This window comes from Lontra canadensis, unplaced genomic scaffold (assembly GCF_010015895.1).
Source record: "Lontra canadensis isolate GAN:19392208 unplaced genomic scaffold, GSC_riverotter_1.0 scaffold25, whole genome shotgun sequence".
In the NCBI taxonomy this organism is placed as follows: domain Eukaryota; kingdom Metazoa; phylum Chordata; class Mammalia; order Carnivora; family Mustelidae; genus Lontra; species Lontra canadensis.
The window spans coordinates 17,435,892-17,452,862 of record NW_022631019.1 but is presented as its reverse complement, the minus strand read 5'-3'; the positions used below and the strand labels follow the sequence as shown (position 1 = coordinate 17,452,862).

Genomic DNA, 16,971 nt, shown 5'->3' with positions numbered 1-16,971 from the left:
CTGCCTCCTCCACAGGTGCTCTCATCAGAGCAGCTACCACAATTCTAGTTCCCTACCTGGGGACTTCTGAGGTACCCAGCCCTGCCACGGCCATGCACTGACCTTGGCTTCCTCGTTGACATTCCACACGAAGGACAGGGCGTTGTAGGCTACCTCCTCAATGTGCTGCACGGTGTTGAAGTTTTCTTTGCAGTCAGCTGGAACCACAGGAGACCAGAAGGAGAGTCAGGAGGAAAGGGATCTGGGGACATGCTGGGAAGGAGACTTTTAGGAATAGAGTCTAATTCCCAGCAGGGATTTTTACCCTCTCCCCACAGAACCATGCTTCAGTCTGGCAGGGGAGACTGATGGTCGTGCCCTGGGTTACAGATGGGAAAACTGAGGTCCAGCCTGGGAAGCAGATATGCCCAAACCCCACAGAGAATCCCTAAGTTAGCCAGCTAGGCCTGGGCCCTCATCACTTTTGGGTGGAGGTTTGCATTTTCAGCGGGATTGGGACTTAGAGGGTCTCCCAGACACAGTAGTAGCAGAAGGAGTAAGAGTGGTGCCAGTGATGGTAAGGGGACTAGTAAGTCCAGGACTCCTCATGCCAAGCTACTGGACAGACAGTGAGCAAACCGTGGGACGGCCACCACTCACTGAACAGTATGGCGAGCCCTCACTTAATCCTCACAAGGACACAATGAATCCTCAGTTTAAATGTGGAAAGAAAATGAAGCTCAGAGAAGTCTGATCACTTGGCCAGGGTCCCACGGCTTTCAAAAAAAGGCACAGCAAGGACTGGAGCTCAGCTTTGGCCCCTGGACACAGGCTCCTGCTCACTGGCTGTGTGGTCTCTCAGACAAGTCATGGGAGTGTCCCTAGTGATCCGTTCTCCAGCGCATGAGACTTCAAGGCAGAAGAAACAGGACTGGATGCAGGCAGGGCAGCTGGCCCTATTCCACTTGACAGCTGAAGAAACTGAGGCCCAGAAAGGGGAGGTGACACAGGTCACACAGTCAAGAAAAGAGTGATGGAGTCAGAACCTGGAGGCCGGAGGATGGGCGATGCCTCCCACACATCCCAGGGCCCAGGACAGGGATAAGGTAGCACCATAGTCCCTTCCCCATGTCCCTTCTCCGGGCCCCCTCGCAGCTGACAGAACCCCAGGGACCCAGCTCTCAAAGCAGAACTGCCTTGCACTGTCCTTCCAACTTTCCAAACGGGGCTCCTGTTGTCTTAGGCATTTGTATCTCAATGGGCTAAGGCCCGACCCCCCGGGGGACACAAAGGCCAGCCTCCCAGGGGTCTATTTATCAGACACTCCTGGGGTCTCTAGGGCACTGTTTACCCCAAAGCAAACAGAAAAGAGGCCCCTGCTTCCAGCCCACAGATGCAAATCCCTGCAAAACACCCCACCCCCACCCCCGGCAGTGCAGGACCTGCAGACCAGGGCCAGGCAGGCAGCTGGGGTGAGAACTCAGTCCTGCAGAGATCACAGGTGGCTGGGGAAGGGGGCAGGGCCAGAAAGGCCTGATTGGGCTGTGTGTATGTGTGTGTGTGTGTGTGAGAGAGAGAGAGAGAGAGAGAGAGAGAGAGAGAGAGACAGAAATAGGGAGAGACCGAGAGACTGGGAAGGAGGCCTGGGGGGGCTCTTACCTACGTCGATGACACGCTGCTTGGCAGTGGGTTGCCGGGAATGCCAGTGCTTCCAGAAACGCAGCTGCTCCACAGGCACCTTCTCGTTGTCGAAGACCACCATCACCACACTCTGCAAGCACAGCGGGCCGCCGTGACCTTCAGCCTCAGGAGAGGCCCAGGCAGTCCCAGTCCCCTCCCAGAGCCCTGGTGCAGCACTCCTGCCCTTTCGCCTCTGTGTCCCCCACTCCATGGCAGTGGCACCTTCTCCCTAGGGTCCTTGTCAGTCCGGGCCGGGCCCAACCATCCTAGCCTAGCTGCTCCGGGGACAAGATACCTTGACTTTGTTGGAGGACAAGGCAAGGCCCTTGCCTCCTGCCGGGGTCCGCAGTGTGATGGGGTAGAACTGGCCCTTGTTGAGGTAGGCCATCGGCGACTCCCCTGACTTGATGTGGATGGCTTTGGGGGAGCCCAGGGTATATTCAAAGTCACTGCAGGGAGGAGAGGGGGAGGACAATGAGGCTTGAGCAATCAGGCAGGAGGATCCCAGAAGGCAGTGAGGTAGGAGGCAGAGGGTGTGCTGTAGATTTGCTGTAGGACTTCAGGAAACCATTCTACCTCCCTTGGCCTCAGTCTCCTCATTTTTGGAGTTTCTATTTAATGGTTTCATTGAGCCACAATCCTGCTGAATAACAAATAATGGAAACTGGAGAGAGCCCTGAGGGGAGACAGAGCCTCAGGGGAGATGAAGGGCAACAGAACCTCAATTTTTTAACAGGGCTCTGAGCTCCCTGTCACAGCCCAAGAAAGAAGCATGGAAATCTGCCTCTCTCCTTTCACGTGCCTTCACTCCCATCTTTTCATTCACTGATGATGCCTGCTCTGGGGATAGCGTGAGGCTCTGTCTGTAGCCTCTGCCTACAGTCCAAGTGGCCAAGATTCCAGAGGGGCTGAGTTACCTCTTGGGGCTGGGATAGTCCTCTGGACACGGGGGTTCTGGGGACGTTTTCAGGATATCTGGGAAGAGCAGCGACTGCAGAGAAACACAATTCAGAGAGAATAAATGGCCACGTTCAGGCTGCTGGAGCCTCATCCCAGAGCTGTCCCATATAGCTGTGCAGGTTATGCAGTGTACAACTGGGACAACAGTACATGGCAGAACTACCTCGGCTCTAGGACTTTTTATTCCCAGGATTCCAAACCTCTGATCTCCCCACTGTCTTCTCTCCTTCTACACAGGCATGCACATATCCAGGGATGCTGTGAGGGGTATGGGGGGGGGACCCTCACCTCCTGTGGGTCATCTTTGAAGGTGCTGTCAGGCTGCCAGCGCTGTGTGGATGGCACCCCAGGAATGCTCTCAAACAAGGAGTTGAGGGAGCTGTTATCGTACATATCACTGGTGGGCAGCAGGTAGCTGTCCACAGAGCCAGCTTCCAGCTTGCTGGGGCCAGCGGGGAGGGGAGCTGCCTTGCCCGGAGTGGGCACGGCCCCCTCCAAGCTCATCAGGTTATTCTTCTTGAGCACATCTGGGTACTCTGGGGTTCCAGACACATTCTCTGTCAGGAATTTCATGAGATGCGTGGGGCTTTCAAGGGGAGCGAGGTCCATCTCATAATCCATGCCATGGTAGTACCTGGGGAGAGAGGAGGGCTGGGTGAGTGCACCTCTTCTCTCTGAGGGGCGAGGGAACCCTCATCTGGACCGGAGGGTGACCATCATGCAGACCCACTGACCTTTAATCCCATGTAATGTTAGATCTTCCCAACATGCATGAAGCAAGACGCGGTAATAAGCCAATTTGTCACAGGGATGAGCAGGGAGGAGGGCTCAGGGTAGAGGGGAACAAACATCTGCTTTATCTTTTACAGTACTTGGTCATTTTAAAAACTGAAAGGTCATTTATTTCTTATCCAGAATCAAATGTCCCCACCTTAAAACAACTGCATTGAGTTATCTACACAGTATGTGTGTATGTGTGGGAGGGGGGGACATGGATATTACAGCTAACGTGGTACAGTTAATATATGTTGAGAAAAAGGTCTAGAAGGATACACTCCAAACTGTTAAGGTGGGCAGGGTGTAGGATTACAGGAAACTTTTACTTTCTACTTTATACATTTCTATAGAGTTTGAATACTTTGTAACCAACGGGTATTACTTTTGTAATCAGAAAAGCTAACAACATTTAAAAAAATTGGTTTTCAGAAAAGGCCCATGCATAACTCTACGGTTCCTATCCCGGAGGGGCCCTGAGCCGGCTGTGTGAGCGGTAATGCCTGCCTTAGCAGCTCGGATTTTCCGGAAGGCAGAGAGGAGCCTAGATGTTTTCCCAGCAGAGGTAGGCCGGGGAGGGGCGGGGGGGGGTGCGGTGGTGGTGGTGGTGGTGGTGGTGGTGGTGGTGGGAGGAAGAGTAGAGAAAGGGCAGTCTAGTGCCGATCTAGCAGTAAGCCTGGCCTGGGCTGCCTTCTAAGAGAAGGGAAACATTAGTGCCCTGAGGCACTCAGGATATCTGGGAAGAGGCCCAAGAGAGCCAGAGGAAAGAAGTACCAGAATCCAGGTGCCCCTCCCCCAGGCACCTCTACAGGGAGGTGGGTTTTGGAGTTAGGATAGAAAAGCTGCCTTCAGGGCTGATTCCTGGACCTTGGCTTTGAAGTTTGTTTTCTGTAAACTCTAGCCCACAGGGGCTGCTTCCTGTAAGTGTGTGTGTGTGTGTATATGTGTGTGTGTGTGTGTGTGTGTGTGTGTGTGTGTGTGTGTGTGTGCAAGCCTCTCACAAGGACCAGGGTCTCATCATCACTTGGTGGGCCCTAGGCTCTTGCCTTCACAGACTCCTTCCTCCATAAAAAATGTTTTAAAATACGTTTTACAACTGCACTGGCATAAAGACAGATGTAGTCCAGGTTGGATTATATTCATTGTTTTCTTCTGATTTTAAAATAAATTCTAACACGTCCATGGGCCCTAAGAGTCCCGTGGGCCCTAGGCACTGAGCCTTCTGTGCCTGATGGTTAAGAGCCCAGAGGTGGAGGGGGGCATGAGAAAAGGGCCGATATGGGGGGTTGGGCAAACCTCACCTCTTTCCCTGGTCGTTCCGGCCCCCAGTGCTAGAGGACAGGATCCGCTTCTCCTTGGGGCCCTGAGTGGAGAGGAAAGAGGGATTTATACATTTATGGCAACATAACCCCTGTCCGGTGGACTTGGCCAGACAGAGGAGCTACCTTGGTCGCTGGGGGAAAATCTGCTGGTCTTTGGAGTGGGCAAGCCATCATTTAGCCTGAGTCCCAAGTTAGAGAGTGAGAAGTAATCCAAGATCGGCAGCTGGGCCTCAAGGAACTTGAAGTCAGGCCGATCTGGCTTAAGTTCTAACTTTACCAATTAAAAATACTATGAATTCATTCTGAATGAATGACTCTACCTTTCTGAGACTCAGTTTCTTCATATTTCAAGTGGGGGATTATAATACTTACTTCAAGGGTATTTGGAGATTTAGTAGTAAAAATAATGCTCACCTTTTTTTTTTTTTTTTAAGATTTATATATTTATTTGAGAGAGAGAGAGAGAGAGAAAGGGAGGGGGGTACGGAGAGACAGAAGGAAAGGGAGAGACAGAATCTCTAGCAGACTTCCCACTGAGTGAGGAACCCGACATGTGGCTTGATTCCACAACCTTGAGATCATGAACTGAGCTGAAATCAAGAGCTGACTGCTTAATGACTGAGCTATCCAGGTGCCCCTTGCTGGTTTTTATTTTGGAGATTTTATTTGTAAGTACTCTCTACACCCAATGTGGGACTCAAACACATAACCCCAAAATTAAGAGTTGCATTTTCTACAGACTGAGCTGGTGAGGTGACCCTTGCTTGCTGTTTTTCAGTCCAGTACTTCTTGTGTACTTGACCCTACATTAAGTGCCTTCTGTGTAGTCTCTAATTTAACCCCTACACCACTCTGTGATAGCTACTAATGTCATTTCCATTATATAGATGAGGAAACTGAGGCCCGGAGAGGCTCTGTTGTCTCAGTGGTTAGGAGCATGGACTCTAGATCCAGATTTCTTGGATTTCTTGGATTTCTTGGTTCAATTCCCAGATATGCCACATACTGGCTATGTAACCCGGGGGGGGGGGGCAAGTCCCTTAACCTCTCTCTGCTTCCTTGTTCTCATCTGTATAAGGATAATAACAGTAAAACCCACTCCAGAGATCACTGTGCATACTTAGCCAGCACCTAGCACATGGAGAACTCTATCTAAATGTGAATTTCATAATTATAATGTTGTCATATCTTAGAGCACTCAGGTCATTTCGACCTCTGGCTAATAAAGCCAGAACCAGGTCTCCAAACCAGCCTAGGGACTCCAATGCCTGGGCTCTTACTCACTCCCCGTGGGAGAGCATGCAGGAGGGCACCTGGCACAAAGCCTGGCTTAGAGGAAGAAACCAAACACTGTTACGTTTAGAAGTATATTACCCAAAACCACATTGCCTGTTTGTGGCCAGATCAGGTCTTAAACTCCCAACTCAGTGCTCTCTGTACATCATGAGACCCTGTCCTTATTACCCACAGGGCTGTTCTGAACCCAGAGTCCTCTTGAAATGGAGAGGTGGGACAGGTGTTTTCACTACAACCATGACCTCCAGAACCTGTCCCCACCATTCTGGCTCTAGGAATGGCCCAGGAAGATGGTACTGGATTTTACATTATGGTCCAACCTGTAAATCCCAGGCTAGGGGTTAAATCCAGGCCAAGGATTCAGGCTCCCACCATGTCTCCAGTCTGAGAAAGTCAATTCAAATTTCTTTTCCATCGGCCTGGGCCGAACACTATCAGCACGCTGCTGGTCTACTGCAGAGGAAGTAAGCTAGCATAACCATACTGCTCCAGAGTGAGAACCAAAGCCAGAAAGAAAATTTGGGGCCTTCTTGTATCCAAGACCACACTTCCTATCCTTGGCCTGTGAGTTTACACGGACAGGGTTCATTCCCCCTTGGGGTAAGGTAGATAAAATATTTCTTGGGTCAGTAAATTTGAGGGCTTATTTACAAGGTGGCTTTAAATCTTCAAGTTCAAAGCCAGCTATCTCAATAATTGGCTGTTTATGTTTCCCATTCTCAAATCTGGGAAAGTCTCTTGGAGCAATCACCCGGCTCAGGGAGAATGAGAAAGTTTGCTATCGTGAGACAATTCAGATGGATGGGTAGGGGCTGCGTGTAGTACTAGCTTGAGAAAGATTCTTCAGTCTCCTATGGCCCAGCGAGAAGGCAGGCTGGAATCCATGGGCAGTGTCTGGCACAGGAACGGGAAGAAGGGCTCTGGGACTGTGTTATGCACCTGTGATTGCCCACTGCTCAGATAGAGGAGGGCCTCAATCCTGTTCTCAGGTGCTGACAGTCTCCCAGAGTCAAGGCCAAGGCCCTGGAAACAATTAGAGAACCATAACAACGGTCTGTCAGGAGGGGTTACATTACATAGAATGGCAGCAAGGATAGGGAGGAGAATCAGACACTCCAGAGAGGGACAGGTGATGTGGCAGCCCAGCTTCCAAAGGAAAGTGGCCTTGGGAAGAAAAGGAAAGGAGTCAGGAGCAGAAGGCATGTTCTAGGTGGTGGGGTGGGGATGGCAGGGCAACTGGGATGATCTAAGGGACAGGGGCAGAAAGAAGATGGCAGGCTGGGCGTGCTACTGTGAGGGTCTATGTGTGGCCGAGGCATCGAGCCCTTCCATCAATACACACTGGGTGCTGCGCGTGTGGCAAGCAGGATGGGGTGCTGAGGACTGAGTAACGATCACCGCGTGCTTTCTGTCCTCCAAGAGCTCAGTCATGGGGGAGATGAAGGAAAAAATGCATGGTCAGCAACTTTCTAAAGACAGAGTCAAGGACAATGATGGGAGTTGCTGAGGGTCCCCAGAGAAACAGAATGGGAAACTCAAGTCTTCCCTCTTCTCAGTGAAGGAATGGGGTGACCTTGAAACTGAAACCCAGAGTGGAGAGGAAGGTTTAGTCAGGGGAAAGGGGAGGAGGTCAGGCCTAGGGAAGAGCCTGTGGGAAGACCCAGAGGAGAGAAAAAGCATGGTGTGGGGCCAGGAGGCCTGAAAGCAAGGGTGTGTGTTCAGTCGGCGGGGGGGAACACAGTGGGGGCAAATGTACCATGTAGTAGTCATAGAGGAAGCTCAGGGCCGCAACGCTGTCATCATCCCCATTGACTCTCATCATGGCCTTCGTGGCGGCTGTCAGTGGGTTTTCCAGGTAGGTCTTCCAGGCCTCATCCTCACTCGTGTAAGGGAACTTCTGGAAGTTGACTGGGTCGTTCTTCAGCAGTCGCACAGACCTGAAGCTGGAAGGCAAGCAGGGAAGGTCAGATTTAGGCTATCCCAGAGGAAGGTCCATGGACGGTCAGCCTCCAGCCAATGCCCAGGATTTCAAAGAGTTACCAGTCTTGCAAACTTGAAAATCCTTCTTCTGCCCCATTTGGACAGCTTGGGGCAGAAGAACATACCCGAAGTTGGGAGCTAGATGCTTTCAGTCTATAACAAATGTGGTCATGTAAAAGCTGTCGACCTGAGGCCCGAGTCCCCTCATCTAGGACACCAAGACCCTAATCCCAACCTTGCAAAGCTTCACAGAGGATTCAATAAAATGCTTCTGTGTAGATACTTATTCAAAGTGATTTAGCATAAGGAGGATAGGAAATCATGACAAGCTGCAAAGAACAAAGTTTCTAGATAATCCAGTGTGAGAAGTTCCCCTCCAGACTGTGAAAGACACAGAAAGCTGGCCATCGTTGCAAGTTAGGGAGTGTGGTGAGGAAGCCGGTGGGCAGAACCTGGTCTTGGGAAGTGGCATTTCAGACCAACATGGACTGCGGAGGGCCCGGCCAGCTGCCCAGATGCCAGGAATTTGTTGGGGAAGGGAAGGGGATGCTGCAGGGCACCAGAGGAGGCAGAACCCAGCCCTGTGCTGAAAACTCAGATACATACAAGGCAGGTGGCCCAAGAGACAAGCCACATGGGCTCAAAGGAAAGAGATCAATGAGAGGGTCTTCAGAGGAAACAGACATTTTACTTGGGGGTCCTCGGCACTGGGAATGATATCATGCAGACATGTGAAGGGGGGGGCCATCGGGATAGCGACATGATTCAGAATAATGATGATGTCATTATTAAAAGTCATACCTAACCTTTATCAAGCATCAGCCATGTTTTAGGTGCTGAGCTAAGCACTTTCCATGAATTCTCTCCCTGAATTCTCACAACAACCAAGTAAGGCAGGTGCTCTTCTTGTCCCTATTTTATAGACAAGGAAGCCGAAGCCCGCAGAAGTTAGGGGGCTCGCTCAAGCTCCTAGTTCGTGAGTAGCCCCCAGGGCACTCAAGCTCCAGCAGAATGAGGCTGTGACTGGGGATGGGGTTCTCAAACCTGAAGGGCATCACAATGACATGGAAGGCTTGTTTTTAAAAACAGATTTCTGGGCTCCACCCCTGGTGTTTCTGATCTGATAAGTCTGGGGTAGCTGGAATTTGCATTTCTAACAAGCTCCCCAGTATGGTGCCGCTGATGCTGGTAGTCTGGGGACCACCCTTTGAGAACCACTGCTGTAAAACGTGCTCTTGATGGTGAGCAGAGGCCAGAGGTGGGAAAGTTCCAGTGTGTTCACTTTAGAGTAAAGAGTGTATGGGGGCGGGGGTGGCATCTGAGAAGATGGGAGTGGCTAGACTGGGACAAGAGAACCCCAGTGATGAAATGGGCACTTCATGGCCTGATGCCCCTTCCTAAATGAGCCTCTTAGACTCTCTCATGTTAGGGACACAGGAACAATGGCACCTGACATTTACCAGAATATGTTAGAATGCTCTCCATCCCTGAACTCTGCTCCTTCTAGAACACTACGACATAAGGATCATTGGCTTTGTTTTACAAATGAGGGAGCCTGAGACTTGGAGAGGGTAAGAAAATGCCCAATATCACCCAGTTGGTCCACAGCACAACCAGAATTTAAGCCCAGGCTTGTCTAGTACCAAAGCTGTGTGCTTTCCACTGAGCCGCACTATTTTACCATAATGCAAGAAAGGGAGACATTTCAGGCACCGTGGCAGAGTTGTGGGTGAGCAAGGAAGTGTCCCCATGCTGGCCTGCAGCTTGGGCCTACATTCCCAGACACAGAGTGGGAACAGCTAGCCAGACCTGGCTTCACCCAGGGCCCAGAGCACCGCCCCACCCCGTCCCCATCTCCCTGGGTCCCAGGGTGCAGGACACTGGATCTGGGAGGGAGGGAGAGAGAGCTGTCACACAGGAAAGAGAAATGATAGAAACCTTCCTGCTTCAGAGGTGCGGAAAGGGAGGCACACCCCGAGTTTCTGCTGCAATAAATCAGGGGCATTAAGACGGAGAAGTAAGAGGGAGGCCCTTCCTCCCTGCCTCCTGGGCCCGGGGATAGAAGAACTTACAGAGCAGACCCAGGGTAGCTGGCCCCAGCCCCTCCCAGCCCCAGGCTAAAGGAAACTCCCCAACCAAGGTGTCATGGAAGAAGCGGGGAAAGGTGGTAGACCCCTCCCCCACCCCACCGTGTCCGCTGGGATCCCCAATGCGGAGCACTATTCCTCACTTGTAAAATGAGTCTCATAAAAGCATCCAACATGTAGGATTATGAGATTATGAGGACTGGGGGTATCACCACATGAGAAATTAGAACCGACCCTGCCAAGTAATAACTACTCCATACACGAAAGCCATTTTGGTCTCTGGACCCAGCTTGGAGCCAGACATCAAGGGGCTGTGAAGTGGTTTCAGACATGGTCACCCCACAAGTCAGTGGTAGATCAGGGCCTAGAGCTGCAGTCTGCTGACTTCTGCTGGAATGGCCATTATCAGCTTTGATGAGCTATTAGTTATCTCTTACCCTATTTAAAAATTAAAGTTCGAAGACAATGATGCAGTCCCATCAGGAAGAAAAGGTCAGACTTTACTGTTCATCTGGGAGGTTTTTCCGGCTGATGAGGGTCTCCAATCCATCCTGCTGGGATCCCTGAGTCGAGTCCCAGCTACATAGTGGCTGTAGGACCTGCCGTGTTTACCATAGGCAGACATGGTGCCAACAGTTTTTCTGTACTATTTCATCATCTCTGGGCCATAGCCCTGAGAAATAGGTCTTGGGGAAATTGAGACTTGAACAGGTAATATCACCTGCTCAAGATCACTCAGCTGGTAGGTAGTGGAAACTCAGCCTAAACCTGGACTGGTTGGACTCAAAGACATGTCCCCCCCTATGCTAGTCTCCTTTCAGGATGCCTTTCTTATTCTGGAAATTCCCCTCCTCTAGACTACATTGAACCAATGGTCCACTGACAGAGAGACAGAGATTTTCCATCCACACAAGGCAGGAGGGACTGAGTAAGAAAGTAAGAGGATGGAAGTTTCTGGACAGGAGCTGGAAGCCCCAGCATCCTGATCCCCATGCCTGCTCATGCTACTGATCAACTTCATGTTCCAAGGCTAAGCATTTGGCTTCCAGAAAGTCTTGACTATGGATAAGATTAGCATGGTCTTGTGTGCCAAAGAAATCCAAGAACTTCTGGTACCCTGTTCTCTTAATGCTGGAATTGAGGATTGAGGGCCCGGTGGGTGAGAGATGTGAAGAGTTCTAAGGACTGAGCCCTTCTTAAGGGTGACAAAGCCAGAACAAAGAGGGGAGGCCAAGAGACTTCTTCCCAAGGGCCTCCACAAACTGTCTGTTGATGCCCCTGTCCAAGGCAGAACTCCTCAGCTACCAGAGGGAGGAAGAGAAATGGGGGAGGAGGGGATAGCAAGAGGACTTAGCTATTTCCTCATCTGTTAAATGGGTCTATTGAATGTCTTCTCTGTGCCCAGTCAAGAACTCTTCTAGGCCCTGGGGAATCAGCCAAGAACAAGACAGATAAGGCTCTGCTCCCATGGAACTTACAGTTTAATTGGGGAAGACAGACCATAAACAAGGAGGTAAATGAGTTAATTTTAGTCAGTGATAAGTGCTGTGAAGAAAATTAAAACGCAGTCAGGTGATGGAGTCACCAGGGCAGGCTACTTTAGAGTGGGGCTAATCTCATGGGCTGTTAGAAGAATTAAGTACATTAACGTAGGAAATGTGCTTAGCCTTGAGCCTGCCAGAGAATAATCACTCAGTAAATAATAGCCATCATCATCACCATCATCATGACCACCATCATCTCAGAAGCCCCAAATGACAGTCAAGGGGAGACTCTGCCCGAGGTTCTTAAATTAACATCCTCCCTAAGCCTCCGGGCTGTGAACAAAGTTCTATGTCAAAAACAAAAAAGAGACAGTGTAATAACCCCTTGCCTTGACTTTCACGTTCATTATCTCGTGGGGCCTCCCCACGTACATCATGTGTTATTATCTCTACTTTACAGACCAGGAAATAGACAACAGAGATGTACGGGGACCTGTTCTAGGTGACTGGCCAAGTGAGTTACAAAGTCAGGCTTCCTGGTATCTAACTCCACAACTAATCACTTTTCCACCAACCACTAAGTTCCAAAAAGGGAAGTAGAAGACAAGAAAAACCCAATAAATAGGGGTGGCATCCCTCCCTCATTTTAACAATTATTTGTCAAGTAACTACTATATGCCAGGCCTTGTCCTGGGCCAACAAGACAAGAAGGTCAGCCCCAATGTCATGCTGTTTGCATTTTTAATAACAGCAAGACAGACGTGACCACAAAAACAAACAAACAGCTAAGGTCAGATAGGTGAAGAAAGCTATGAAGGAAAGGAAGCAGAAGGCTGACCTGCCTGAACTTTGGGGAGTGACGGGGTGTGGTCAAGAAGAGGACTGCAGGGGGAAAGAGAGCAGAGAGGTAGGTGGGGAGGACCTTGGATCTTCCAGAGGAGAGGAGCAGCAGGATCCAAAGCATAAGCCTGGGACAGCTCCCAGAGCTTGCCTACCTACTGTGTGCCAGGGTTTTTGCATACATTGTTTGTTTCGAGGAAGGCCAGCCCCCTAAGGAGGAAACTCAAGTCAGAGATTTGATAATCCCTCACATTTGCATGGCGTGTTGTATTTTTCAACATGCTTCTCATACGTTTGTCATCACCTCTGATCCTGCAACGCCCCTGTAAAGTAGGGAGGGATCGTATGACTCTCCCCCATGTGATAGCAGGAAAAATTGAGCCACAGAGAGGGCCACTGGCTTGCCTAAGGCCAACCAGCTACTATCTCATGACATCAAGCTTAGAACAAAGGTCTCTGGTTTCTAGCATCAAGAACCTTCTCCAGACTGTGCCCTCAGAGCCTCTCTGGCCCAGCTTCTCCTCTATTTGGGAGAGAGTTAAATCCAAGATCATGAGAGAGGAGCTGGAACATTGAGCTGATAAGCCTCCCTTCCTGAGGTCTCTGTCTCAAGCCTGTGGGGATGTGCAAACCGCCTATGCAGGGGCTCTCATGTGGGTGGGGCCTTGCTCCAGCAGCTCACTGGGCCCACAGCACGGGAGGGGTGTGGTAACAGCTGTTCCACACCCAGCCAGACTCTTGGCCTCCTGACTCTACCATGTATCATTCTGGGCACCAGGATGGAGGAAGCCCAGGGTGGTGAAGTGGGTTTCATCTCAAGTCCTGTTGGACTCTCGATGCCCACAGCTTTCTGGCTGAGCGCCACTTGAAACTCCCAGTGAGACGAAGTAAATGTGTCTCATCCATCATTTGAGGACTTTTGGGTTCCATGTAGGGTGCAAAGGGACTTTCAAACTCTTGTTTCTCAGAGAAGGTGTGACTTTGCCTAAGGACACAGCATAGAGCAGGATTGAGATTTGAGTCTTTTAGCTTCCTATCTGGTACCAAGTTGAATCACTGCCCTATCCCAAAGGCATGTCAAAAATTCAGAGATGTAAAAGGAAGGACTCTTTCTCAGTGTTGCTGAAGGGAGAAGGAAACTTACCAAGGAGGGGTTGGGGGGGGCTCAAGTCCCGCCAAACAAAGTGCCTGGCACAGGACAGATCTAGTGAGCTGGGTCTCACTTCCCTCCAGCCTGAGGAGGAAGAGTTCCAGGGGCCACCCGAACTGGGTGTTGACACCCAGATACACCCAATAACTTGCCATACCCTGTCATGAGCCACCCAGCCTCCTCAGCAGTGATCAATCACACTCACTAATTACCCACGGGAGGCCCTGCCACAGCCGCTCCCGGAAGAATCATTTTTCAGTCAGCCCCATGCAAGGTGTTCCCTAGGCATGACGGGAGCGCTCCGGGGTTCTCGTGCTTGCCAGTGACCCATCTGGTTTCTGGACGCCCAGGTTGTGAAATGTGCTTAGTCGCAGGCTGGGGGCCCTTTGGGGGCCTCGGCAGAAACATGGTGGAGTCCATTCTAGGTCCTGGCTCTGTAGCACCTCCACTTTGAATGAGGTAGTGGGAGCTCCTGGCTACCTGGTGGGCCCCAGAGCTTCACAGACCTGGTTCCAGTTTCAGCTCTGCTTGTTACGAGCTGTGTGACTTTATGCAACTTGACCTCTCTGTGCCCTGGCTTTCTTCCCTGTAAGAGAGGGAAAGATGGGAGTACTAAACTCACAGAATTCTTACAAGAGCTGCTATTCACTTGAGGGCTTACCAAGTACTGGGTGCTGGCCCAACAATGTCTAGTCATTGTTTCACTCCATCTTTACAGCTTTGTGAGGTATTACTGTTGGAAAATGCAGTGAGATAATACAAGTAATCAGCAGAGTGCCCGTGATAATGTGAATTATTATTATTATTACTAAAACTCACTTTGGAGGGTAGCCCCCAGCAAATTGCATGACAACTCACAGCCTCACCTTCTCCCACCTGTAAATGGGTGGGAGAAGCTTTTCCTAGCAGCAGCAGGAGAACTGAAGCTTGGAGATTCCCAGAGAAGAGGGGCAAACATTCATCATCTGGCTTTTGGTGGGCAGGGTGAGGGCAGTCAGGCCCTAGCCAACACTTCTAGTTGCATGTAAATTAATTATGTGCTATTTTCTAATTATACCAGAAACTCACTTTCTCCTCTTTGAAAAACTCAGTTCTCTATGAGAATTCTTCTTTCATGCTCTGCTCTTCTTTTGGTTTCCTGTCCAATTTTCCTGTGTTTATTTTTCCCCTCTCTTTCAAGTGAGATGTGAAAGAAATTGAAATCCACCTATAAACCCAGGGTGCCACATCCCTTCATTCATTCACTCACTGATTCATTCAACAAACATTCACTGAGGATTACTCTGTAATAGGCCCTGTGCTGGGTACTAGGACAGAAATGTAAATACCATGCTGTCCCTGCCCTGGAGAGTTTCCAATTCTTGCCACCCAGGCGCTCCACCCACCAGGGAAATAACACCAAACATTGCTGAGATAATTTCCCTTCAGGACATTCACTAGGTCAGTTGCTCTGACTTTTTAGAAGATGAAAGGAATGGAGGGAGACAGCTAGCCAGGATTATGATGCTCCATTTTGCAAACACTGAGCTCTTGAGAGGGGAAGGAAGACAGGGGAAGAAGGGAAGGGAACTATTATTTAAAAGCAGCAGGCCCAAGGCGGCCTGGGGCTCAGTCAGTTAAGTGTCTACCTTAGGCTCAAGTCATGATCTCAGGGTCCTGGGATTAGCCCCACATTGGGGGGGGGGGGTGCCCAAGCAGTAAGGCTCCTTGCTCAGCAGAGAGTCTGCTTCTTCCTCTCCCTCTGCCCCTCCCCACTCCTCATGCGCTCTCGCTATCTCTCCTACTCATATAAATAAATAATTAAAAATAAATAAATAAAAGCATCAGGCCTCTTCATTCTCATATTTGCCCTGTGTGGGGGGTAGGTATTAGCTCCAATTTACACACAGCACTGACACCTTGAGAGGTTAAGGAGCTTATCCAAAAGTCCTGGTCCACATGTGGCAGAGCTAGGCTCAAACACAAGGGTGACCCCCACAGCCTGCTGACCCAGCAACTACGTGGTGGGTCAGAAGAGGATCTGGGAACCTCCTGCTTCCCAATCCTCTGCCAGGTCTTCTAGGCCAATGGTTCTTAAACTTGAACATGCATCAGAATCGCCTGGAGGGCCTGTTAAAACACATATTGCTGAGCCCCACCCCCAGAATTTCTGATTCAGTAGGTCTAGGGTGAGGCTGAGAATTTGCATTTCTAACAAGTTCCCAGGTGGTGAAGATGATGCTGTTGGTCCAGGAACCACATTTGGAGAACACCATTTTTAGATGAACTTTAGATGAATTTTAGATAATTCTCTCTTTGAAAAATAGTAACTCCCTCTCCTCATCCTCCCCATTTCAAAAGTAACATAGGTATGGAAAACACAATATATAAAGTGTAAAACAGAGAGAAAAACTGGAAGCAGAGCTAGATTCACCTGCTTTCCTCTACTCGGATAACCACTGTTAACAGCTGGCATATCTCATCTTTTTTCAGTATCTGTACAGATAGGAGGTAGGATGACATATTGGTGTAGAGCATCTTTTTAGCTCCTCGGTTAAGACCCAGTTAAGATCTCAGCTCTTTCCTGAGATCGTGAGCAAGCCTGGGGCAAGTCTCTGTTAGCCCTCCTTGGCAAAACTGAATTTATACTCCCATCCTCACTGGATCTTCGGGAAGGTTAAAGGAGATAATGTATTTATCAAGCACTGCACACTGAGTCAGCTCTCAATCAATGCTTGGTTGTTATTTCTTTCAACCAAAGGAAAAGCTTCCAGTATATGCTATTTGTGTTTCAGACCCGTTGCCTTTCCTCCGGCTGGCCTTCCTCTGTGTTGATCACAACGCCCCCCCCCCCCCGACCCCCATCAAACTCTGTGTGGCTCCAGGTACCTGACCAGGACTTCACTGGCCAGAGCAGCCAGTGCAGTGGCAGGAACCTCAGCAGTGTCCTGCACCCCAAGTCTCCGCCGTTAGGGTTGTCTCAGCCCCAGTCCGCCTGTTTTACAGGCGGAGCTTAATGAGGGCTTTTAACTTTTCATTCACCAGCAGCGTAACTCCGACTTTTAATAACACACCTTGTGCACGACAAAAATTTGCTCCTGGCAATCATGGTTTCGACCACAAAACCACAGCGGGGAGGCGTTCCTGGTTAACTCTTTCAGCGCTCCAGGCAGTCTGGAGCCTGGCACTCCTGGAGATCAGATGAAGCAGCGACAAAGGCCTGTGGTCACCCACTGGGACGTTCCTTGTACCCCCTCCCAGCCTCAGTCCTGTCTCTCCAAGGCTTTGGGGAAGGAGATTCCAGGCGGCGGGTAGGCTCCCAGTCTGCAGACTGAGCCACACTGTAGAGGGGAATCCTGGCGTGCCTCACTCACTTCTCTCTCTTCCACTCGATAGACCTACTGTGTGCGGATCACTTACTCTCTCAGCCCCTCATTTCC

At 50.2% G+C, this 16,971-nt stretch overlaps 1 protein-coding gene across 1 annotated transcript in view; it reads right to left on the bottom strand.

Moving 5' to 3' along the window:
- The window catches only part of GRHL3 (grainyhead like transcription factor 3), a 33,707-nt gene that overhangs the window by 13,761 nt on the left and 2,975 nt on the right, over positions 1-16,971 (bottom strand). Inside the window, exons 2-8 of the mRNA XM_032863753.1 lie at positions 7,768-7,954; positions 4,695-4,756; positions 2,908-3,253; positions 2,577-2,650; positions 1,955-2,108; positions 1,639-1,750; positions 103-197 (exon numbers count right to left, since the gene is read on the bottom strand). Of these exons, the coding sequence (XP_032719644.1) occupies positions 103-197; positions 1,639-1,750; positions 1,955-2,108; positions 2,577-2,650; positions 2,908-3,253; positions 4,695-4,756; positions 7,768-7,954 (1,030 nt within the window). The remainder of the gene's footprint in view (positions 1-102; positions 198-1,638; positions 1,751-1,954; positions 2,109-2,576; positions 2,651-2,907; positions 3,254-4,694; positions 4,757-7,767; positions 7,955-16,971) is intronic.